The 25,260-nt window shown below is 42.2% G+C and overlaps 1 protein-coding gene across 2 annotated transcripts in view; it reads left to right on the top strand.

Moving 5' to 3' along the window:
• LOC140477015 (tubulin delta chain-like) overlaps positions 1-25,260 on the top strand; it is an 82,142-nt gene that overhangs the window by 26,063 nt on the left and 30,819 nt on the right. For both annotated transcript variants that reach the window (XM_072570116.1, XM_072570117.1), the window contains exons 3-7: positions 3,908-4,003; positions 4,413-4,474; positions 9,505-9,642; positions 20,354-20,495; positions 21,343-21,528. In XM_072570116.1, coding sequence (XP_072426217.1) covers positions 3,908-4,003; positions 4,413-4,474; positions 9,505-9,642; positions 20,354-20,495; positions 21,343-21,528 — 624 coding nt within the window. The remainder of the gene's footprint in view (positions 1-3,907; positions 4,004-4,412; positions 4,475-9,504; positions 9,643-20,353; positions 20,496-21,342; positions 21,529-25,260) is intronic.

The following is a 25,260-nucleotide window of genomic DNA, read 5'->3' as shown; positions in this document are numbered from 1 at the left end:
TTTACTTCCTTCATGGAATGTCACTGGCTGGGCCAGCATTAATTACCAGGGGGCAGTTGAGAGTCTGGAATTACTTGTAGGCTAGACCAGGTAAGTATGACTGTTTTTTTCTCTAAAGTACATTAGTGAGCCAGATGGGAATTTCTCCACAAAGAACAATGAATTCATGATTTTTATTGAATTTTTAAAAAATTCAAGTTCCACCGTTGACAGTGGCAGGTTTCGAACTCAGAACATTAACTGAACTTCTGGATTAACAGTCCCGTAATAATACCACTATGCCTTCACCTCCCCTGTGATGCACTGTGACATGCCTCCCAATTCTTTTTTAAGGACTCATGTAGTGGTTACCAGTGCTCTGTCTGCAGCACCCATGTTTATGGGAAAAGGGTGAGTGACTAATGCTCATTGAATTGGAAAGGGCTATCAATATATTGTCGTCAACATCATCATCATCAGAAGACAGGGAAATCGAGGAGAGAGTTTAGGAGAATTTGTTTTAACGTCCAGAGTTGTTAGAACATGCAATGTTCAACCAGTAGTGTTGAGACTAGAATCCATAATTATTTTTAAAGGGGTAAATGTTACAAAAATAAAAATGCAAAATAATAGGGCAAAAGGATAGGGTAATTGGGCAATTCTTTCTAAGAACTGGCAAAAGTAAGATGAGCTAAATGCTAAGAGACAGTGAGGTCTGCAGATGCTGAAGATTAGAGTTGAGAGTGGTCAGGCAGCATCCGAGGAGCAGGAAATTTGACATTTCAGGCCGGAGCCCTTTATCAGGAATGGAGAGTTAAAGAGGGAGGGAGGATGAGCTAAATGCTACCCTGTATTGGAAGAGCAACAGAACAGATAGGTGACAAAGTAAGTTGTGAAGAGAATATAAGGAAACTACTAAAGGAATAATGACAGATTTAAATGAGTGGGAAAAGGTATGGCAAATGCAGCATAATGTGACAGAATGTGAAATTGTTCATTTTAGTAGGAACAATAAAAAGCAAGTGTTTTTATCTCAATGATGAGAGATTGAGATGCAGAAGAATCTGGGTAAAGTTGTGCATGATCGCAGCGGGTTAGTATGTGGGTATAACAATTTATTAGATTTCATGAATTGTGAGGGGAATTCCATACAAAAGTGGGGAGGTTATGCTTTAGCTATACAGGGCATTGATGGGACCACATCTGAAATACAGTATTGGTTACCTTACTTGCAGAAGGGTGTATATGCACAGGAAGCAATTGTGAAAAGGTTTACCAGACTAATACCTGATTTGGATGTGTTGCCTTACAAGGAAAGGTTGGACAGACTAGGCCTGTTCCAGCTGGATTTTATAAGAATAACACAATCCACATAAGATATACAGTAGCACCTCGATTTACGAACTTAATCTGTTCCGGGACCTGGTTCGCGAAGCGAAAAGTTCGCGAACTGAATCAATTTTTCCCATTGTTCGGATAGCATAAGAATGCTTGGATGGCTGTTCACAGCGCACACGCCAAAGACGAACTGATTGAGATCACGCGGGGCCCGAGAGCTTTTGCGTTCAACAAGCGCGTAGCAAAGCAAAACAATGAAACCATGTGGTTGCACATGGGCTTTTTGCGTTCGTACCTTCATTCATACCTTGAATTTCGTACGTACGTTGAAGCAAAACTTTACGTACAATCCTGTTTGTAAACCGATTTGTACATGAAGGGCGTCGTTCATATATCGAGGTGCTACTGTATATTGAAATATCTAAGATCCTGAAGTGTCTTGACAGGATAGACATGGAGTGGATGCTTCCTGAGGGTCACTGCTTAAATTTAAGGGGTTGCCAGTTGAAGACAAAAATGAAGGGAAATATTTTCTCACAGAGGTTCGTGAGTCTTTGTAACTCTCTTTCTGAACAGATGATGGAAGCACAGTCTTCGAAAATTTTTAATGCAGAGGTAGATAAGTTCTTGATAAGCAAGAGGCTGAAAGGTTATTGGGGATAGAAAGAAATGTGGCATAATCAGAGTAGCCACAATCTTAATGAATGGTAAAGCAATTCATTAGGTGCTGAGTGGACTACATCTGCTCTTAATCTATAGTGTCATATATTCGGATCTATGTAATATAGGACTTAGGAGCAGGAGTAAGTCTTTCAGTCGGAGGCGCAGAAATGGCAGAGATAATCCTTTGAATGCAGAGACTAGTTGGTTGGAAAGTCAGGGCCAGGGAAACCTTATCATTGTCCTGGGAGGGAGGGGATTGTCAGAAGTGTAGGAGATGGATCGGACACAGCTGAAGGAAGGCCCTGCCAACCACAGTGGAGGTAAATCCTCAATTGATGAAAGTTAAGTCAGAGGCATCCCAGTGGAAGGTGGTGTCACTGGATAGTTGCAATGGACCGAGAGAGAAACTGTGAAAATGGAATAGAATCCTTGCCGGAAGTAGGCTGAGAGAGAGGGTGGTCGGGGTAAATGTGGCAGTTGGTGAGTTTATAGGAGATATTGGGGGACAGTCTGTCCTCAGAAATGGAAACAGTAATGTCAAGGAAGGGGAGTCAAAGATGGGCCAGGTGAAGGAGAGACTTGGATACAAATTACTAGCACAATTGATTCATTTTTCTAATTCTAGATCATAGTTGATCTATTTATGAGTTTGACTCTATTTTCCTGTTTGTATGTAATAGCCCGAATTCTCAACATAAAATAGCACTGGTTTATTGTGTTCTTGCATAGAATCTACACAAAAATAACAGGCCATTCTGACCAACTTATCTGTTCTGATTTTTATGTTGCATGTAAACCCAATCTTTTTCCATCCTGCCCTCCAGTGTTCAATTATTGCCGATTTTATTTGTAGAAACTTTCTTTTGAATTTAACTAACTACCTTGATATTTTAAAAGCCACCTGCAGCCTCAGGCTGTTTTGTTACAATGTTGTGAGGTTGTTGTTTGAATCCCCTTGGCAACAGGCTAGAGAGGGTCCAATGCAATTTTCAAATTGTTACCTCCTTCATTACTGACCCATGAATGATAACAATGAAGGATGCCAGTTTTCAATTTCTGACCACCCTTGGCAACAGGTCAAAAGCTCCACAAAGACATGCATCAAAACAATCCTCTGCCTGTAGTTGAATTGAAGAAACAGAAATCTTCACAAAAAGGACGGTAGATATTTAACTAGCTCACACAGCTTATATGGAAATGTGATAGAAGAAAGCTATGTACATTATATTTCCAGAGATACAGATTAGACGTTAGGTTCACAAGCTTTTAAGGGTTGTTTTTCACAGTCTGAGGATCGAAATCCTTCGATAATTACTAAGAGTAAAGGCCAGTTTTCCCATTCAATGAGATCTTTGCCCTATGAGATCTTTGCCCTAACAGCTTTGGTTAATGAGATTCTTCTCTCTATTGATTTTCCTGAGGTTCCATTCCAAGTATTAGTCACCCTATGAGAGTAATTTTTACTATAGGCTATGGTGTAAGATGGACGATATTGAATTGTATCAACTATTATACACCGCATTACTAATTTCCTTTGAAGTTAATGGAAGATAGAACTGGGGAGTTGTATCATGCATCACCAATTCCCTATCACCCATTGAAGACGGTCAGCACAAATTAAATGTACCTTCCTATCTACCTGGAAGAATTTCCTATCAATTTTTTTTTCCTTTTACTATTTGAATATGAACCCCTTATCGTACTCTTAATGTAAATTAGATTTACTTTTTCTATTTTCTTCAGCTCTGGCAGTATTCTGTCAATCATGGCCTTGGAACACCTACTTTTTCAATGTCTCTTCTGGCTTACTGATATTTGCTTGCAGGATCTTGATGTATTTGAGATATATTCTCTGGCTATTCCACCCTGAACATGTCTTATTATTTGTGTTTATTGACTGGAGACACCATGCAATCTCTTGTTACAGGTATCCATTCTACGCACCTGATGGGAAGCTGAGTGCCCTGTGTGTGGACAGTGAGCCCAAAGTAGTGAGGAGTTTGCTCCGGGAAGTAAAGAGTGGGTATGGAATAATATCCTTAAGTTAATGAGTTTTCCAAACTATTTCCAAAACTAAACAAGCCTGAAGCTGATACAGTCTGCCTAATCAGTGCTGCCTAATGCAGGAGGCAGAGGTTGCAAGGACTCTTAATGAAAGTAACATCACTAAGGTCAGCCCATTTCAACAAGATACGAGCAATTACTGACTGAAAAGCCCATCCTGTTTAATACACTGAAGTTAATTGATGTTTAGAGTGATGCAAATGATTGACACCATTTTGTTGATATTGGTGGCTGACTATGATGTTATGTTAGTAGGCTTAAATATTTTGAGTGTTGGGTTGTTTGAAATGGACAACTGTTGAACTACACTTTAGGTATTATTTCACTACTTGCGATTAAACTGACATAACATTTGTATCTTGTTAAAGGTCATTCAGAGATTCAAACATTTCCCTTGGTCTGAGAGGAAGAGGCAACAACTGGGCTCTTGGTAAGATTCTGAGGTGTCATTTAGATTTTAAAGCTTAAAAGCCATCAACCTTCCTTATCCTCTAATCTATCGATTCTTTGCTATGATCCCTGTGGATATAGAAAACTTTTATTAAAAGATTAATTAATTTAATTAAAGGTTAAATGATGAACAGAAATAACCAACGGACAATATTTCAAATTTTAAAATGTTTACTTTAAAACAGAATTAACATAAACAGTATGTAATAGAGAGTAAACATAATGAACTGAAGAGAAAGGACTTCCACAGTAACTGAGATCTGTGCACTGCACTTTTAACAGATGTGTTGCATGACAAGAACAAGTCAAAGCTACTGGTAGCTCTCGAGCAGACTTACTTCTCTCTGCCATGCCGATTTGAGAGTTGTCTTTCAGCAGCAAGGCACAAGCGTGGCAATTTCTTATCCCTTTAATCTCTGCAAGCCCATGGGTTTCTTTCCTTCCTTTTGAACAGCAGAGGCCACTCTTCAGAAGTAAGAGGAGCAAATGCTTTCTTTACACCCTGATCATGCCCTTCACAATACATTATTATACACCTCAATCTGATTCACCCCAGCAGCATCTTCTCTGCTTGGAAAAAAAACCCTGAGTTTATTCAACCTCTCTTCATAGCATAAAATGCTCCATCCCAGGCAACATCCTGGTGAATCTCCTCTGCACTCCCCCCAATGCAATCACATCCTTTCTTTAGTGTATTGAACAGAACTGCACACTGTACTCCCACTATGGCTTAATCGGTTCTGTATAGCTCCAAAATAATCTCCCTGCTCTTATAATCTGTGCCTCGACTAATAAAGGATATTGTTCAGTATGCCTTCTGAGTAACCCTATTAACCCTCCCTGCTATCTTGAGGGATTTGTGAATAAGCACCCCAAGATCCCTCTGTTCCTGAGTTTTCTAGCATCCTACCATTTATTCAGTACTTGGTTATCTGTTATTTCTTCCAAAGTGCAGCACCTCACAAGCACCAAGCTTAAATTAAGTTTGCTACTAATCTGCCCATCTGACCAATCCATTTATATCCTTTTGTAATCTAAGAGCTTCACCCTCACTGTCAATCACCCAGCCAATCTTCATGTCATCCATAAACCTCGTTATCATCTCCCTCCGCTCCACATTCTCATCTATATCATTTATATTTATCATGAACAAAAGGGACCCAGCACTGATCCCTTTTGTATGCCCCTGGACACTGGTTTCCAGTCACACAAACAGCCTCCTGTCACTACCCTCTGTCTTCTGCCACTAGGCCAAGTTTAGGTCCAACTTGCCCAGTTACCCTGGATTTCGTGTGCTTCTACCTTTTTTGTCAGACTCCCAAATGGAACTTTGTCAAAGATTTCTGAATTCCATACAAACAACATCAGCTGCACTACCTTCATCAACAGATCTGGACACTTCCTTGAAAACTTCAGTCAGATTCCTGAGGCATCTGACAAAGCTATGCTGACTATCCCGGGCCAAACCTTGCCTCTCTGAATGAAGATTAATTCTCCCCTTCAGAATTTTCCTATTAGTTTCCCTACCACTGATGTGTCATGGTATTCAAAATTTTAAATTCTGCTAGAGTAAATAAGGAGGTACAGTTTTCCCTATATTAGTTTTTTTTGGTAAAAAGAAGACACAGGTTATTTTGTTATGGGGGACGTCTATAGATATTTAAGTATAGGATTGCTGTGTTCTGGATAGCACTGCCTGAGAGGGTGGTGATTGCCAATTTTATGGTAATTTTTGAAAGGGGGGATCTAACTTGAAAAGAAAATAAAGGAATGTGTGTCGTTTTTAGTTTTGTTCACACTGAATGATATTTACACGTAATCACTTTAAGGGTGACTGCTTCGTGCCCAGCAGTAAGAACCCTTGGTTGATTTTTACTGTTTCTCTAAAACAAAGTAGTTGCTGTCGAACATGAAATAACTTGCAGCAACCAAGCACAAATTGGGAATCAAACATGTCACATCTGGGTTTACACTGGAAGACGCTTTTTTCTCTTAGTCCTTAGGGGAGCTCAAATTTCCAATCCAGATAATCATATAGCCAATCTGTTGAAGATTATATACCCTGAGCTGTGTAAGTTTGAGAAAAGGTTAAACATTGTGTGCTAAATGGCACTCATGGTGGAAAAGTAGGACAGGCTGAGCAACAAATAACAAGTGGTCGACTAGTTATTTAATCAGAGCTGAAAATGTGTTGCTGGAAAAGTGCAGCAGGTCACGCAGCATCCAAGGAACAGGAGAATCGACGTTTCGGGCATCAGCCCTTCTTCCTGAAGAAGGGCTGATGCCCGAAACGTCGATTCTCCTGTTCCTTAGATGCTGCCTGACCTGCTGCGCTTTTCCAGCTACACATTTTCAGCTCTGATCTCCAGCATCTCCAGTCCTCAGTTTCTCCTCCTTGTTATTTAATCAGTTCTGGTATCCACCAAGCTACACTGTTCAGTGTACCCATAAGGAGAACAGTGTTACAATTCAAAAGGAGATAAACAGGAAGGGCTGACAAATGGCAAATGAAATTCACGCAGTTGTGAAGTGGTGCGTTTTAGATGGAAGAACATGGGCATTGCTGGCTAGGCCACCATAAATTGCGTACCATAACTGACCTTGAGAATGGAGAGGCTGAATAGGCTGGCACTATTTTCCCTAGAGCATCGGAGGCTGGGGGGGGTGACCTTTTATAAAATCATGAGGGGCATGGATAGGGTAAATAGGTGAGGTCTTTTCCTCGAGGTGGGGAAATCCAAAACTAGAGGGCATAGGTTTAAGGTGAGACAGAAAAGATATAAAAGGGACCCAAAGGGCAACTTTTCATGCAGAGGGTGTTTTGTATGAAATGAGCTAGCAGAGGAAGTGATGGAGGATGGTCCAGTTACAACATTTGAAAGGCATCTGGATGGGTATATGAATAGGAAGGGTTTGAAGGGATATGGGCTAAATGCTGGCAAATGGGACTAGATTTATATAGGATATCTGGTTGGATGGACGAGTTGGGCCGAAGGGTCTGTTTCCATGCTGTGTATCTCTATGACTCTGTCATAGTGAACTGCCTTTTTACTGCTGCAAACCATTGGTGTGGGTACCTTCACAATGCCATTAGGAAGGGATTTCCAGGATATTGGCCCAGCAGCACTGAATTTCCAGGCCAGGATGTAAAGTGGATTGGATGGGAACTTGCAATGTTCCATGTATCCACTGCCCTCGTCCTTTTAGATGTAGTGGTCGCAGGTTTGGAAGGTACTGTCAAAGTCCTTGGTGAATTTTTGCAGAGCATCTTGTAGATGGTGCACCGTTGTTGCTACTGTGCATCAATGGTGGAGGCTGTTAATGTTTGAGGATGTGGTGTCAATGGTTTTTTTTACTGGGTGGCATCAAGTTTCCTGACTACGGTTGGCGCTACATTTGTTCAGACAGGTATGGAGTATTCCATCGCGTTGCTCATTTGTGCCTTCCAGCTGGACAGGCTTTGGGAAGTCAGGACGTGAGTTACTCACACAGGCATTCTAGCTTCTGACCTGCTGCTGTAGCCACAGTATTTAAATTGCTGGTCCAGTTCAGTTTCTAGTTAATGGTAACTCCCAGAATCTTGATAGTGGGCATTCAGCGATGGTGATCCCATTGAATGTCCTGTAGCTAGTTAGACTGTTTCTTGTTGGAGATGGTCATTACATGGCATTGTGAGGTGCGATTGCTATTTTGCCATTTGTCAGACCAAGCCTGGATATTGTTCAAGTCTCGCTACAGTTGGACGTGAACTGCATCAGTAAATGAGGAATTGTGAAATGGTGCTGAACATTATGCAATCATCAGCAAATATTCCTACTTCTGACCTGAAAAGAAGATTATTGATGAAGCAAATGAAGATTTCTGGCCCTGAGGAACTCCTGCATCTGCATCTGGGGCTGAGAATGGGGTGAGCAAATCAACATAAAGGGTGCAAGTGGAGGGCATACATACGTAAATAATTGAAATGGAAGGGCAGGTTGAGAGAGTGATTTAAAACAAAACACACAGGAACATGAAGAGCTGAACACAGAAGTTATGATAATCCTGCATAAACAATTGTTTGCTCTCACTTGTATATTGCACAGAGTTTTGGCATTACACTTTAGGAGGATTTGAAAGAAATAGAGAGATTATAGCACAAAGGATGGTTCTAGGGATTAGAACTTTAGTTATATAGGAATTTTGGGCTGTTCTCCTTGGAGAAGAGGCGATTGGATAGACGTATTCAATATCATGCCAGGTATGGACACAGTAGGTAGGGAAAATAATTGCCATTGGTGCAAGGATCAAGAACCAGAGGACATAGCTTTAAGTTGTTTGACAAAAAAAAATGGCATTGTGATTAAAGAAACATTTTTACCAAGCGAGTCAGTAGGGTCTGGAATGTACTGCCTAGGCATATGGTGGAGGCAGATTCATTCATTGCTTCCAAAAGAGAATTGCCTGGACTGCAGTGGTTCAAGAAGGCTGCTTCACCACCATCTTCTCGGGGGTAACCAGGTGTGGGCAATGAATGGTGGCCATCCAGTGACTCTCCTGTCCCACCAGTGAATTAAAAAAGAAGTTTGCAGGACTATGGGGAAAAGGCAGGGCTGTAGAACTCTGTGGCTTCCACTTGCCATGAGCTGATATGGCCACAACTGGCTGAGTGGCCTTCTGTGCATTCTATAAATCTACTTGCATATAATTTGAGAGCCAGGACTCTGCTTTCGGATCTCTAAGCCTAGTCTATCCTTCAATAAGATTGTGACTTGAGCTGGTTGTAGTCTCAGCTTCACTTTGCTATCTTGTCCCCTCCCCCCTCCATAACCCTTGACTCCCCTGTTTATCAAAAATCTATGTGACTCGGCCTTGAATATATCTATTTGATTCTATTCTGTCAACAGTATAATTCAGTAATTGCTACTATTTTGATCAGTTGGTTGTAGTGATTATTCAAACAGGATTATATTGCATGTAAAGGATTCATATGGATTCCTAGAAACTTAACGATCCACAATCTACTGACAGGGTATCATGGGCTGCAGAGAGAGGATGACAATAGTTTGCTCCATCGCACTTTGGACAGCTTCCGGAAGGAGGTGGAGCGACGTGATGCCTACAGTGGGGTCGTACTGTTACACAGTCTGACTGGTGGCACAGGATCTGGTGAGAAAAACAAACAGGTCAAAGGTTAATCAAACAGCTGGCAGGCAGAAGTAGTTTCAACTGACCTCTGTTATGGTGAACTGTGTGTCACATTGTGAAAGCTCCACTTGAGACACATGGTCTGTGCTCAAACTGCGCACCAGGACTTCAACATATAATCCAGGCCAATTATGGGAATGTTGCACTGCCAAGTGAGTTGTTGAAGTGAGGTCCCTGCTTGCCAGTTTAGATTAATGTGAAAGATCCACTGAATTTTTTTTTTGAGGAGCAGGGGAGTTTCCCAATGAAAATTTCACTGTCACCTGACTTTAAACAAGCGTCATCATTCTTCCAGTTGCAGGGTTTTCAGTGTCTGGATATATGAAAGCCTAAATCAGAAAATACGGTAAGATGACCTAGCCCCCTCAATACACATGAGGATCACAGGAAAAGTCTCCAGCATCCTAGGTGCCATATTCAATACTTACCATTTTTACAAGATCATTCCTGCCTCAGCAAGGTCTAGCTATGAGTGGAAAGTATAGAGTGAATTAGCATTTGCCATAAAATCCAGGATTACTACTGTCTAGACTGCGAAGAACCATCTTGATTCTTAATTTTCCTCAAATGTAGCATAGAATTGTTGAAATAGCTTATGCAGAAGGAAGTCATGCACCACTTGTCTCTGCTGTTTCTGTTAAAGAGCTTAGCCCCATTCCCCACTGCTTCTCCATCACCATGCAATAATTTCCTTTCCAGCAATTTATTTAATTCACTTTTAAAATCATAATTGAATCTGCTTTCACCACCCTTTCAGTCACTGTATTCCAGATTATAAATATTTTCTCTTGTGCCACCTCTTTTTTTTTTAAGCAAGTTACTTTGCATCATTGTCCTTTAGATTAGATTATATACAGTATGGAAACAGGCCCTTCGGCCCAACAAGTCCACACTGACCCACCGAAGCACAACCCATTCCCCTACATTTACCCCTTCACCTAACACTACAGGCAATTTAGCATGGCCAATTCACCTGGCTTGCACATTTTTGGACTGTGGGAGGAAACCAGAGCACCCAGACGAAACCCACACAGACATGGGGAGAATGTGCAAACTCCCACACAGTGAGTCGCCTGAGGCCGGAATTGAACCCAGGTCTCTGGCACTGTGAGGCAGCAATGCTAACCAATGTGCCACTGTGCTGCCCACTTTTAGTTATTGACCCTCCTGCCTCTGAAAACACTTCCTTCTTATTTACTCTATTAAATCGTTCAACGATTTTAAATGTCTTGATAATTGTCTCATAACTTTCTCTGCTGTAAGATGAACAACCCAACTTGACTCAAATAACCTACTGTCAAGAGAAGCACACCCAATGAAGAAAGTAGAATGCTATGGTAGAATGTGAAATCTTCAAGATTCAACTTGAAGGATCATCTTGCTATGCTCTGGAATTCAGTAATTGTTTCATTTAACAGATGAGTGCCTTCCTCAAATTAAGTGAACTACCCAACAAGATGCAATGGTTTGTGAGAAGCAATGGCGAAAGGATGAGCCTGAAAGCAATCAACGACACACTCCGAGATTGAATACCTCTTGATACTTTTAGAAATCTATTTCTTTCTTAAATATATCAGTGGCTTTGCCTCCACTGCCATATGTGATAGACAGTTCCACAGGCTCATCATCTTCTGAGTGAAGAAATTTCTTGTCGTCCCAGTCCTAAAATGGTTCACCACATTTTCTGAGACTGTTATCCCTTGATCTTGACACCCCATCCCCCCATCCCCACCTATCTCCATCTTCTTTATCTTTTGTTTTTTAAAGGGAAAATATCCTTCACAGTACAGCTGGGGAAATTCAGGGTTAGTCTTTGACACAGAAGAAGGCCATTGGGACTGTTGTGCCTGTACCAACTCTTTAAAACAGCTATCCAGTTAGTTCAACAACCCAACTCTTTCAGTTCATTAGCAGGAAGGGTCACAGGATTCTGCCTTCACTCCACAGATACTGCCAGACCTGCTGGGTTTCTCCAGCAATTTCTGTTTTTATTCCGACTCTTTCCTGTTGTGCTGCAATTTTTTTATTGTTCAAATTTATATCCAATTCCCTCTTCTAAGTTAGTACTGTTTCTACTGCTCCTTTCAGGAGCATATTTCAGGTAGCTACAAGTCGCTGTGTCTGGAAAGTTTTCTTTAGTCTTCCCTGTGTTCTGTTGCTAAGTATTTCTTACTGACTGTGTCAACCCCACCCCGTGAATATTGAACTGTTCTATTATGTTTGATCTTAATCTTCCCTGGGCACGGTGGCTCGGTGGTTAGCACTGCTGCCTCACAACACCAGGGACTCTGGGTTCAATTCCACCCTCTGGCAACTGTGTGGAGTTTGCACATTCTCCCTGTGTCTGTGTGGGTTCCCCACCCCCCAGTCCGAAGATGTGCAGATTAGGTGAATTGGCCATGTTAAATCACCCATCTTGTCCAGGTATGTGTAGGTTAGGTGGATTAACCATGGGAAGTGCAGGGTTATGGGTAAACGATGGGGGCTTGGGGATCTGGGTGGGATGCTCTTCAGAGGGTCAGTGCAGACTGAATGGGCTGAATGGCCTGCTTCTGAATTGTAGTGTACTATGATTCTCTGTTCTAAGAAGAACAATCCTAGCTTCTTCTTTAAATATCCTATGTAGACTTGGCAAGACCTTGCTTCTGTCCAAAAATGTGAACACCAGCATTGAGCACAGTACTGCATCTGCATGATTTGCAATGTTTTACTTGATCTACTTTACTTTTGTATTCTGTGGCTCCACTAATAAAGCCCAGGATCCTATCTACCTTTTAAGAGCTTGCCGCCATCAAAGATTTGTGGAAATGACTTCCCAGCTCTCTCTGAACCTACACCTCCTTTGCGGTTGTATCTTTTAAATTATATTGCCTCTACTCATTCTTTCTCCTAAACTGCAACATTTTGCACAGCATGACACTAAATGTTCAACTTGTTTTCATTGTCTTGGCTGATAAACAGACACGGGAGCAGGGTGTTTGCATTTGAGCTGTAGAGCAGCTACGTGAGAAAGCACCTTCAGGAAGGGACATTAAACAACTGAAGGATGATTATCACCTACCTGAACTAGTAACATAATATTTTACACCAGAAATTTAATAGATGCGTCTCAAGAACAGACAATATAAAATTACTTTCCCCTCTAAACTGCCTAGAGCATACAAGCTGGTCATGCTCAGTTAAGGAATACAATCTGGTTTATTGTGTCTAGAATAAAGCACTTGAGAAAGAAAGTGACCTCTCCCTTGCTGGGCTTTTTACATGGGATAATAAAACAAGTGGGAATGCACGAGCGAGGTAATAGCCTGTTATTTGCTGTTTGTGGGAGGTTCAGCACCAGACACTGCAGCTAAGCAGGATTTGTGAGTCTTTGCTGTTTACCCCTCTGTCTTCCTTTAGGCACTGATTCTGCATTGCATGCATTGAGATTCAATTCCAACAGCTCTCTGATCTTACACACAGTGGTAAATCAGTCTACCTCGGCTTTAAACATGTTCAATGGCCATGCCTCCACTGGTCACTGGGGAAAAGAACTTCACAGATCACTAACCCTCTCAAAGTTAAAATTCTCCTTATCTACTTCTTTAGTGAGACATGCCTTATTTTTAAGCTCTGACCCCTAGTTCTAATCTTTTCCACAAAGGGAAACATCCAAGGCAACAACCATTCAGAGAGAATCTAACCCTTGACATTCAATGGCATTCTCATTGTTAAGTTCCCTACTGTCAACATACTGGGTGTTACCATTGATCAGAAACTGAAGTGGACCAGACCAACCAAATGAAATTTTGGATACGAGAGCAGGTTAGAGGCTAGAAATTCTAGTACCACAATATACGAAGGATATGAGTGGGTTTCAGAAAGAGGTTTATGATAATGGTTACAGGGATAAGACTTCAGTTATGATGAATGATTGGAGAAGTTGGGAATGCTTTTCTTGGAGAGGAAATTGAGGCGTCTGGACAGTGTGGATTGGGTGAAACTATTCCCACTCATGAATACAGCAACATCCAGAAGGCACAGATTGAAAGTGTTTTACAAAAGAGGCAAATGCGAAGTGATAATAATCTTTTTACACCAAGGGTAGTTAGGGTCTGGAATGCAATAAAGGCAGGTTCAACTGAAGCAATGAATAATCATTTCAACAGAAACAATTGGGAGGGTTGCGAGAAAAAAGTGAGAGATTGGCATCAAGTTAAAATGCTTAGTCAGCCATTCAGACATAATGGGGTCGAATGGCCTCTTTCTACACCTGTAACAATTCTGTGGTTCTAAGGTCAGTAACTCACCTCTGGATTCCACAGTGTCCCTCCACCCTCTGCAAGGCACAAGTTATGAGTATCGTGGAATACTCCCCACTTGCCTGGATAAGTACAGGTTCAACAACATTTAAGAAGCTTGATACCATCCAGGACAAAGCAGCCCAATCATTGGCACCACCTTCAACACTCACTCCCTTCATCAATGCCTGTTAGTAGTGTTGTGTACCATCTACAAGATCCACTGCACTAACTCACTAAGACTCCTTTGACAACACCTTCCAAAATGACCTCTGCCATCTAGAAAGAGAAATGGAGGAACACAACCAAGTCACACACCATCCTTTCTTAGAAAGAATATATTGCTGTTCTTTCACTGTTGCTGGATCAAAAACCTGGAACTCCCTTCCTCGCTGTCCCTACACAGTAAGGACTGTAGTGGTTCAAGAAGACAGTTCCACCAACTTTGCAGGGCAATTTGGGATGAGCAATAAATGCTGGCCCATCCAGTGCCACACCCCACGAACAAGTTAGAAAAAATATCGCTCTGGGTCAACAACAGAAGGACTTGGGGTGCTGTGTCTTGGGGAGACTGAATGGCCAGCAACTCATCCTCCATCCAGATAAGGAAATGACACAGAGACTGAAAACCACCTTCTGGTACTTGACCAGGTAGCAGAGAGACTGACTGGATCCAGGCAGCTGCTGACTAGGACCTAGAGCTATTGAACAACTCTGAAACTAGCTTAGCCTAGCATGGCAGAAACAAACAGTGTGTGGTGCTGGAAAAACACAGCAGGTCAGGCAGCATCCGAGGAGCGGGAGATTCGACTTTTTAAGCATAAGCCCTTTATCAGGAACGAGGAGGGGTAAGGGGGGGACTGAGAGATAAATAGGGGGTGGGGCTGGAGAGAGGGTGATAGGTGGATGCAGATGGGAGGGTGGAGCGGATAGGTGGGAAGGAAGATTAGATCAGATTCCCTACAGTGTGGGAACAGGCCCTTTGGTCCAACAAGTCCACACCTACATTTACCCCGACTAATGCACCTAGCAGTACAGGCAATTTAGTACGGCCAATTCACCTAACCAGGGCATCTTTGGACTGTGGGAGGAAACCGGAGCACCTGGAAGAAACCCATGCAGACACGGGAGAATGTGCAAACTCCACACAGACAGTCACCTGAGGCAGGAATTGAACCGGATCTCTGGTGCTGTGAGGCAGCAGTGCTAACCACTGAGCCACCGTGCCACCCCACGGTGGACAGGTAGGACTGGTCAAGAAAGAATTGAGCAGAATTAAATGTGGTGACATGGCATGTTACATTGAGTAATCATTTCCCCTCGTCATAGAAATTAATAGGTGCCCACAGTCTGAGGTCTGGCATCCAGTCAGGCCAGGGACGACTGATTGGACAGGAGAAACCCTGTCACATAATTTATCAATGCACTAAGCCTGGAGGGACAAGGCAAAAGTTTGAAATCTCATTCGAATGATCAGGCCCCAGAGGTGCCCTTCAGCTGTAACTCTTTGCAGAAGATCAGATCAGCTGGCAGCCAAGAGTAGGCAAAAGGATTTAGAGCTACAGCAGCTGGTTTAAGTACCCAGTTGCCTGCTCACTGCCCAGCTAAGGGACAGTACACAGATTGAATGCTGCCAGCTGGCAGCTGAGTGGATGGTAGCAGGAAGCACTGGTTAGGTGCAGACGGGCACTCTAGCTGGCCTCCGGTACTATTGAACTGTGTCTGAAACTACTTAGCTGCACTTCCAAGGACTGCCCAAAAGGTGTCTGAAACGTCTGGGTGAGAGTAGGAAATGGGGGCTGCCATTGGAGTACAGGAGAGTCCCTAAGCTGAGCAGCCTCATCAAAATATCGGAATGGAAAATAACCCAACCAGTGAGCGTGGACAAAAATCAAGTATGGCTAAAACGTGTGAAATGGTTAACCAAAGTATTGAAAGTACATTCAGAAACTAGATCTGAAGATGGGGAAATGGTTAACCAGTGAATAGGCTAAATAGAACATACAAAATTGGACATTACGGTGCAGTACAGGCCCTTCGGCCCTCAATGTTGCGCCGACCTGTCATACCAATCTGAAGCCCATCTAACCTACACTATTCCATGTACGTCCATATGCTTGTCCAATGACGACTTAAATGCACTTAAAGTTGGCAAATCTACTACCGTTGCAGGCAAAGCATTCCATACCCTTACTACTCTGAGTAAAGAAACTACCTCTGACATCTGTCCTATATCTATCACCCCTCAATTTAAAGCTACGCCCCCTCTTGCTCGCTGTCACCATACTTGGAAAAAGGCCCTCCCTGTCCACCCTATCTAACCGTCTGATTATCTTATATGTCTCTATTAAGTCACCTCTCAACCTTTAATATTAACCAAATATCTTTAAAAACTGATTCAAAGAGAGATAGTTAACCAAAATGTTGAAAATAATGTTTGGGGATTAAGTCTGAAAGAAGGGCCGTTCTGCCCTTTGAAGTGCTCAGGGAAGTTAGTCATTACAAGTGTAATTAGGGATGGACAATGAATGCTGCTCTTGGCAGCAACGCCTACATCTGCTGAAAGAATAAAGACCAGAAAAACCCAAGTCTTGACCCAGGCCTTGCTACAAATGGAAACTGATTAGGTTTGGTCTCTGAAGGAGCTGTTACAGACACTATGGGGTCAAATAGCTTCCTCTTGTAGTGTAAAATTCTACATTTCTAACTATCATGAGCAATGTTGCACATTGTCCACTTATCAGTGAACATTCTCACTGCTGACCTTATGATGGGGGTGGTGATTGTCATTGATGACAATTGGGCCTAGCACACTATTCTGAGCATTTGAAGGGTGGTGTCAGCACAGTGGTTAAGTCCTTAACTCTGATCCACACGGGTCTGTGTTCAAGTCCCATCTGCTCCAGAACTGTGTAATAGCACCTGTCAACAGTTTGGTAAGAAAATATCCAACCTGAGGAATTACTGCAGTGTTATCCTGGAGCTGACATGATTGACCTAAAATAACTATGACCATCCACATTTGTCCCAGGTATAACTATCAACCAGCAGATCTGGTTGACTTCAGCTTTTCAAGGGCATTAACTCAGCCAAATGCAGCCTTGATCTCAAGGGCTGCCACTGTCACCTCATCGCTGGTATTCAGCTCTTTTTATTCATGTTTGGATCAAGGCTGCAATGAGGTCAAAACTGCTTCTAATGCAATTATATCCTGTTGTAAATTAATCACTTCACCTGATGAAAGAGCAGCGCTCGAAAAGCTTGTGATTTAAAATAAACCTGTTGGACTTCAAAAGCAAATTACTGCAGATGCTGGAATTTGAAACCAAAAGAGAAAACGCTGACGTTTCGAGTCTACGCTTTGACAAAGGGTCAGTTAGACTCGAAATGTCAGCTCTTTTCTCTCCTTCCAGATGCTGCCAGACCTGCTGAGATTTTCCAGCATTTTCTCTTTTGGTTTCTGTTGGACTATAACCTTGTGTCAAGTGACATCTGACTTTTTCCAGCTCAGTCCCAACACTTGCACCTCCACATCACTAAATTAAGGAGACCAAAACTCCACATAGTACTCCAAATGTGGTCAGCAATGCCTTTTATAATTGTAGCAAAACTTCACTAATTTTATGTTTGATTGCACCTGTGAAATACAACAGCATTCTCTTTGCCTTCCTAATCACTTGTTGTACCTGCACACTAATGTTTTGTAATCAGAGCTTGTGTTAAACACAATGGAACGGAAAAGGCTACCAAAGACATGATTAGTATTTTCTTAGCCTCAAGGGATTCCTGAGTGGTTGACATTTAGGGGACACCTCCCATTCCACAACTGTACTGCTTTTGAAAACTGAACCTGGTAGGGACGGGGTGGGCCAGTATTTGAGGCCTCAAGGTGGCCTGCAGCTGCTCACTTATTACATGTCACAACATTATAGGTGTCTTGCTGCTATTCAAAAGTGAAAATAAGCCCCACTTAACTCATACCATTCTCAGCATAACAAGGCTGAGAAAAAGAACACTTTACTGTTTTGTGGTTTTTTTTCTGTTAATACCATACGATTGTGCAAATCCACTGAATCACATCAATGTGGTGAAAAGGAAGAGGCAAAATTAATCTTTCTTCAAAAATGACAACAGGAGAAATTGCGGTGAAAGTATTTTTTTATGAAGACAGGCAGTTATGCTACATCATGGACTTGCAGTTTCAGACATGATGTTTCCCCTTTAAGTCACCAGGTGTTGTTGGTAAGGCTAAAATATTATGTAAAGTTGCACTTTTAATGACTCAGCCCATTATATAATCTGCTTTGCTTCCCTCCTTGATAATTGAAAGCTCTACAACCACTGACTAACTGAGCCACTGTCGAACTGCATGAGGAAAATGTTCAAACCCTACATTTATATAGTGCTCTTCGTGAGCTCAGGTCTTTTCAAAGCGTTTCACAGCCAATCAATAATTTAGAAGAGCAGTTCCTGCTACAATGTAGGAAAATATGGTAGCTAATAAGGACCTACAAAGATTTTTTAAAAATATTTTTATTGAAAAATTTTTCTTTGCAAAATTAGAAAGTTACAGAAACATGAAAATATAGCACCAAAACATCAAAAACAACAATAAACAATGAACCAACTACAGTACTATGCTACTGTAGAAAAGAAATCAAAACTACACTTATTACAAATCAATAAATAAATAACGCTACTTTAGTCCAACAAGACCATAGCTCTCAACCTTCGAGAGCATCAATTATTAAACCCACATTTGTTTGAAAGTCTTCCTCTCATGGCCTGAGGTTTATCAGACCAGACCATCATGGCAAGACAAAAGCCCTAATCAAAATGGCAGACAGATCGGCTTCCGAGTAATTCAAAAGGGCTGCCTACAAACATTTAACAAGGTATTAAAATGACCAGATAGTGAGCACCAGATTTTCATCAGGAAATGGATATTGAGAGTCTGGAATTTTCCTGGCAATATGATCCTTTTTGCTTTGTAGGGAAGTGCACCTGCCCTATTCCTGTGTTGAGGAGTTGGCCACAGATTGGAGACAGACCCACCATCTACAGGCAGCAGTGGAGACTGGAGGATGGCAAGGTTAATTTAGAAAACAGCATAACTGTATTCATGGTCATCCAGCCCTTAATATCTCAGTGTCCAAAGCACTCTCAAATGTCCCATGCCCCTTTTGCCCCCTCCATGTGTATTCACCCAGTATGCACTAAGTACATAACTAATCAACCACACTATGATGCGAGCAAGTCATTGGAATTTTAATCAAAATAAACATCTGGTGGTTGGGCCTAGCACACTATCCTGAGCATTTGAAGGGTGGTGTCAGCACAGTGGTAGCGTCCCTAACTCTGATCCACACGGTCTGTGTTCAAGTCCCATTTGCTGTGTAATAACACCTGTCAACAGGTTGATAAGAAAATATCCAACCTGAGAAATTACTGTAGTCTTATCCTGGAGCTGAAATGGTTGATCTAAAACAACCATGATGAAAATACATTTGATCAACATTGCCTATCTTACTTTCCAATACAAAATTAAATCAAACACAGGCAATGGAGGAAACCTTTAAACCACTTTATGTGTTTTTAATCTCAGCCAAGTAAGAAAATAAGCATTCAAAAACCTGCAAGAACAGCAAATAAAAGCCAGCACATTCCTTTGTACTGAGTAAACAAACACCTGCTAGAATGAGTCTATAATTGCACTTTTGTATCCCAGCCTGCGTCTTCCATTACAGGAAAGGCTGAATGCCTACTTTTTTGTGTGTGTGTTTCTCGCAGCACCTGATAGGGTTCCCTCATGGTTCCTGCCCCTCTGAGAAGACTTAAAGCATGTCTTCTTTAAAAGTTGGCCTGACTCCATGGAAATCAGGAGAGTCAGAGTAGAGACAGTAGAATTATTGAGTGTAGGTTCACTGGCCACACCCTCATCCTGTGCCAGCAAAAGTCGCTGAAAATAGGAATCGGGAGTATTTCTGGATTGGGTTCCACCTCCTAACTTTAAAGCCTTTCCACCTCTGTCCCAACATGAATGGCGGTGTGAAAATGCCCCTAGTTTAGGTATAATTGTTGGTCAATATACCGAGGTCAATTCTCTTGACCTTCTTCAAGGTGTTACATCTCCATAGAGGGCTGACTGAACTTTAATTTGGCAGCCCATTCAAAACATGGTACTTCTGACAGTGCAGCTACCCCTTCAGACTGTCCTGGAAGATTCAGACCCGAGTGCGTGCTTTCAGCTTCATGTCTCATCTTTCTCAGAGCTGAGAATGTTATCATACGTCCAAAGAGACAGTGGAAGCTAGTGACCTGTTGATATCATTGTCCTTCTTGAGCCTGAAAGCTTTTCTGATCTGGAACGGTGAATATTTTCTTTCCTGTAGGATTGGGTGCACACTTGTGTGAATCAATCCGGGAGGAGTTTCCAATGGGTTACATTCTCTCTGTGACGGTCGCTCCACACCAGGTGGGGGAAAGTCCACTCCAACATTACAACTCCCTGCTCTGCCTTTCTTGGCTTCAGAGGTAAGATTTCACCTCAGCTGCTATATGCTTTAAACATTTGTGTTTCTGTCTGAATGTTTGTGGTCTTCAAACTGATGGGAACAGACACTTTCTATTTCTGGCCACCAGGTGGCAGCATTAAGCATTCCTGATAGAAAAAGTTAAACTTCCCTTCCACTTCTTGTGGTCAGATAAATCGCACGTTGGATACCCTATCTTTGCGACCAGGATATCTTACAGGATATCTCAGAAAGAGAAAGACACTAAGTGCAGTGCCTGATATTTGCTTGACTGTATCAGCCTGTTAGGCTCAGTGGCTAGGTCTCTCCTCTTCTGTATCATGATATGGAGGTGTCGGTCTTAGACTGGGGTTGACAAGGTCTGATGTCACACAACACCAGGTACTGGTCCAACAGGTTTATTTGAAATCGTAAGCTTTCAGACTGCTGCTCTTTTGTCAGGAGAAGACTTAACCTGACAAAGGAGCAGGGCTCAGAAAGCTTGTGATTTCAAATAAGCCTGTTGGACTATAACCTGATGTTATGTGACTTATGACCTCTCTGAATCAGATGATGGTGCCTGACATTGGTAACACTGAGGAAGTGCTGCACAGTTAGAGGTGTTGCCCTTTCGATGAGATGTTAAACTAAGGCTTCGTCATCACAATCTCTCAGCTGAATGTAGAAGATCTCAAGACATTTTGTGCAGAAGACTAGGGGAGTTCTTTAGGGTGACAATAATCTTATGTCTTCAGGAGAAGTCTCCTTTTTCAACATCAACATTGCCTCCTTTTCAAGCCAAGTGTGAAATCTAGTTTGGGCTGTTCTATCCAGCGTCGTTTTAATTTGTGTGTTTGACATTGTTGTAGGTATGCTGATGGGGTACTCCTGTTTCACAATGACGACGTGTTGCGCAGAATGCAGGTCTTGTGTGGAAAGAAGATTGACCATGCCCCAGCTCTACAGCCGCAAATTTCCTTGTCGGACATGAACACACACATTGCTTCCTGCCTGGCTGGATTGATGTACCCAGTAAACAAACTCCGAACCCAAAGGTAGACATTCAGGCCATGCCAAAGCTGTGCCAAAGATTTTGATTTGAGTTGATTTTATGATTGTCAGATGTACCAAGATACAGCGCAAGTATTGTTTTGTGTGCTATCCTGTCAGATTATACCTTACACAAGTACACCAGGGTAATGGAACAGAATGCAAAATATAGTGTTACATCTACAGAGAAGGTTCAGAGAACGATCAACTTTAATATATGAGAGGTCTGTTCCAAAGTCTGACAACAATGGGGAAGAAGCTGCCCTTGGATCTGTTAGTGTTTTCAAACTTTTGTATCTTCTGCCTAATGGAAGAGGGTAGAAGAGAGTATAACTGAGGTGGGAGGGGTTTTTGATTATGTTGGCTGTTTTCCTGAGGCAGCAGGAAGTATTGATGGACTCAGTGAAAGGAAGAGGCTGGTTTACATGATGGACTGGGTTGCAATCACAACTATCTGTAATTTCATGCAGTCTCTGAAGAGTAGTTGCCATACCAAGTTGTGATGCATCCAGGTAGGATGCTTTCCATAGTGCATTTATTAAAGTTGGTAAGAGCCGAACTTCCTTCATCTTCTGAGGAAGTAGAGGCATTGGTTTACATTCTTAACCCTAGCATTGATGTGGATGGACCAGGACAGATTGTTGATGATATTTACTCCTAGTATGTTCTGGATGCTGAGAGACAATTGGGGTGATTTAGAGTGAGCACGTTGCTTCATGATGCTTTGGCATTACACACCTGGAATCTCCCGGTTTCAGTGACAAAACCTACATGCCTCCACCTCCCATAACCTTAACACTGCCCCAATCCTCAGTTTGGGAATCACTGTCCTGATGGTTAAACAAGTAAATCCTGTTTTTGATCTGCAATTTTGAATCGTAGAGTCATGGCAGTATACAGCAACTCATCCATGCCGACCAGATATCCCAACCTAATCGAGTCTCATTTGCCAGCAGTTGGCCCATATCCCTCTAAACTCTTCCTATTCATATACCCATTCAGATACCTTTTTAAATGTTGCAATTTGTACCAGCCTCCATCCCTCCCTCTGGCAGCTCATTCCGCACATGTACTACCCTCTAGGTGAAAAGGTTGTCCCTTAGGTCCCTTTTATATCTTTCCCTTCTCACCCTAAACCTATGCCCTCCAGTTCTGGACTCCTCCACCCCAGGGAAAACACTTTGTCTATTTATCCTATCCATGCCCCTCATGATTTTATAAACCTCCATAAGGTCACCCCTCAGCCTCTGACACTCCAGGGGAAACAGCCCCGACTTATTCAGCCTCTCCCTACAGGTCAAATCCTACAACCCTGGCAACATCCTTGGAAATACTTTCTGAACCCTTCAAGTTTCACAACATCCTTCCGATAGGAAAGAGACCAGACTTGCATGCAATATTCCAAAAGTGGTTGAACCAACATCCTGTACTGCCGCAACTTGACCTTCCAACTCCTATACTCAGGGCTCTGACCGATAAAGGAAAGCATACCAAACACCTTCTTCACTATCCTATCTCCCTGCGACTCTACTTTCAAGGAGCTATGAACCTGCACTCCAAGGTCTTTTTGTTCAGCAACACTCCCTAGGACCTTAGTATAAGACCTGCTAAGATTTGCTTTCCAAAAATGCAGCACCTCGCTTTTATCTAAATTAAACTCCATCTGCCGCTCCTCAGCTCATTGGCCCATCTGGATGACTGGTGTAATTCTCAGAGTAACGGGTAGATTTTCACACAGATTCTGGATTAGTGGTGCTGGAAGAGCACAGCAGTTCGTGCAGCATCCAAGGAGCTTTGAAATCAACGTTTCAGGCAAAAGCCCTTCATCGGGATTAGCGGCAAGTTCCTGTTTTAATCTCCTCAACACCATGACTAATCTTTTGAGAACAAAGTTCACTGTGAATTGGCTATAGTTTACCCAACTATTCCGATGGTAAGTACTGTTTGAGAAAGATTGGGAGAATTAAACCAGTTTCGGCTCTGCAGAATAGAATGTATGGACAATCTCCATACATTCTGTTAGTTTGCAGGAAACATTGAATTTTGCTTTCCATTTTATTTCTGTGGAGCTGACGTACAGTTAAAATCCTTCAACAAAATTGTAGAATCCAAATTAATTTTATTTCCCATGACTCCGAGGTGATGATGTGTTGATGAACATTTTTTTAATAGATATTTTTATCGAAAATTTAAAATGTTTTTACACGTTTACAGAAGAAAATTAACAAAACAACCCAAGTACAAACATTGATATACAATTAAATCTTAAATAACTAATATCAAACAGAAAAAAAGAAATACTGAGAAAAAAAAACTCAACTAACTACTCATCCAACCTACAACTAACCAGAATGTATGATTAAATCTCTTACATTATTCAAAACAACGGATAACACAGAAGTTGAGTAGTGAGATACATGCTCGGAATGTGTTAACATCAGATCATAATAAAACCCATATTTGTGCGGGATTCCTCTCCCAAGGGGCCCCGGACCAGCCAGGTTCACCCTCTCAATTAAATAAGAGCCCTTGTTAGGATGACCAAAATATCTGTATTTGTGTAATTCAAGAAGGGCTGCCATATTTTATGGAATAATTCGGCTTTTTTGGTGCACCATATTTGTAAGGAAGTCAAGGGGAATACATTCCATAATTAATCTGTGCCAGTTTGAAAGTCCAGGGGCCCCTCAGCCACCCAGTTTCCCAAAGTATTTTTCCTTGCACTGAAAGAGAGAATGGAAAATAATCTCTTCCCTGTTGTAATTTCAGGTGTTCTTTATCCAATCAGTGTGTCTCCTGTAGGAGAGCTATATCAACCCTTTCTTTCTTGAGGTTTGATAATATTTTCTTCCTTTTGACTGGTGAATTACTCCCCTTGACATTCCAGGTGCACCATTTAATTGATGATTAACCATAATCACCAGGCAAGTCCGAGACCCCTCGGGAGAAGAAACCCTATCCAAAACATCCTGAGCATAGAGCATATAAAATTCATAAAAATAAAGGCTCTTTAATACACTCAGATCAATATAATAAAAACTATTTCTAAATAAAAAAATATAAAACGTATTTAAATGGAGATTTTCCCCCTTGTTCCCAGGGGGCAGCACTTCCTTTCCAAAAGCCCATCATAACCTCTCCCAACCAGTGCCCCACCCTTGACCCAGGCACCCCATGATAGGATAACGAAAATTCAAATATACTACTCAGCTAGAATTAACAATGAGTACTCTACCCCCCTAATGTTGAAATGTTGGTCCACGCCCCCCTAATAACCCACCCTCCCGTCCTGGCACCTTCCCCTGCCACCTCAGGAATTGCAAAAGCTGCGCCCACACCTCCTCCCTCACTTCCATCCAAGGCCCCAAAGGAGCCTTCCACATCCATCAAAGTTTTACCTGCACATCCACCAATATCATTTATTGTATCCGTTGCTCCCGATGCGGTCTCTTCTACGTTGGGGAGACTGGATGCCTCCTAGCAGAGCGCTTTAGGGAACATCTCTGGGATACCTGCACCAATCAACTACACCGCCCTGTGGCCCAACATTTCAACTCCCCCTCCCACTCTGCCGAGGATATGGAGGTCCTGGACCTCCTTCACCGCCGTTCCCTCACCACCAGATGCCTGGAGGAAGAACGCCTCATCTTCCGCCTCGGAACACTTCAACCCCAGGGTATCAATGTGGACTTCACCAGTTTCCTCCTTTCCCCTTCCCCCACCTCACCCCAGTTCCA

Source organism: Chiloscyllium punctatum, chromosome 5, assembly GCF_047496795.1.
Source record: "Chiloscyllium punctatum isolate Juve2018m chromosome 5, sChiPun1.3, whole genome shotgun sequence".
Lineage (NCBI taxonomy): Eukaryota > Metazoa > Chordata > Chondrichthyes > Orectolobiformes > Hemiscylliidae > Chiloscyllium > Chiloscyllium punctatum.
This window is presented reverse-complemented; position numbering and strand designations above follow the sequence as displayed.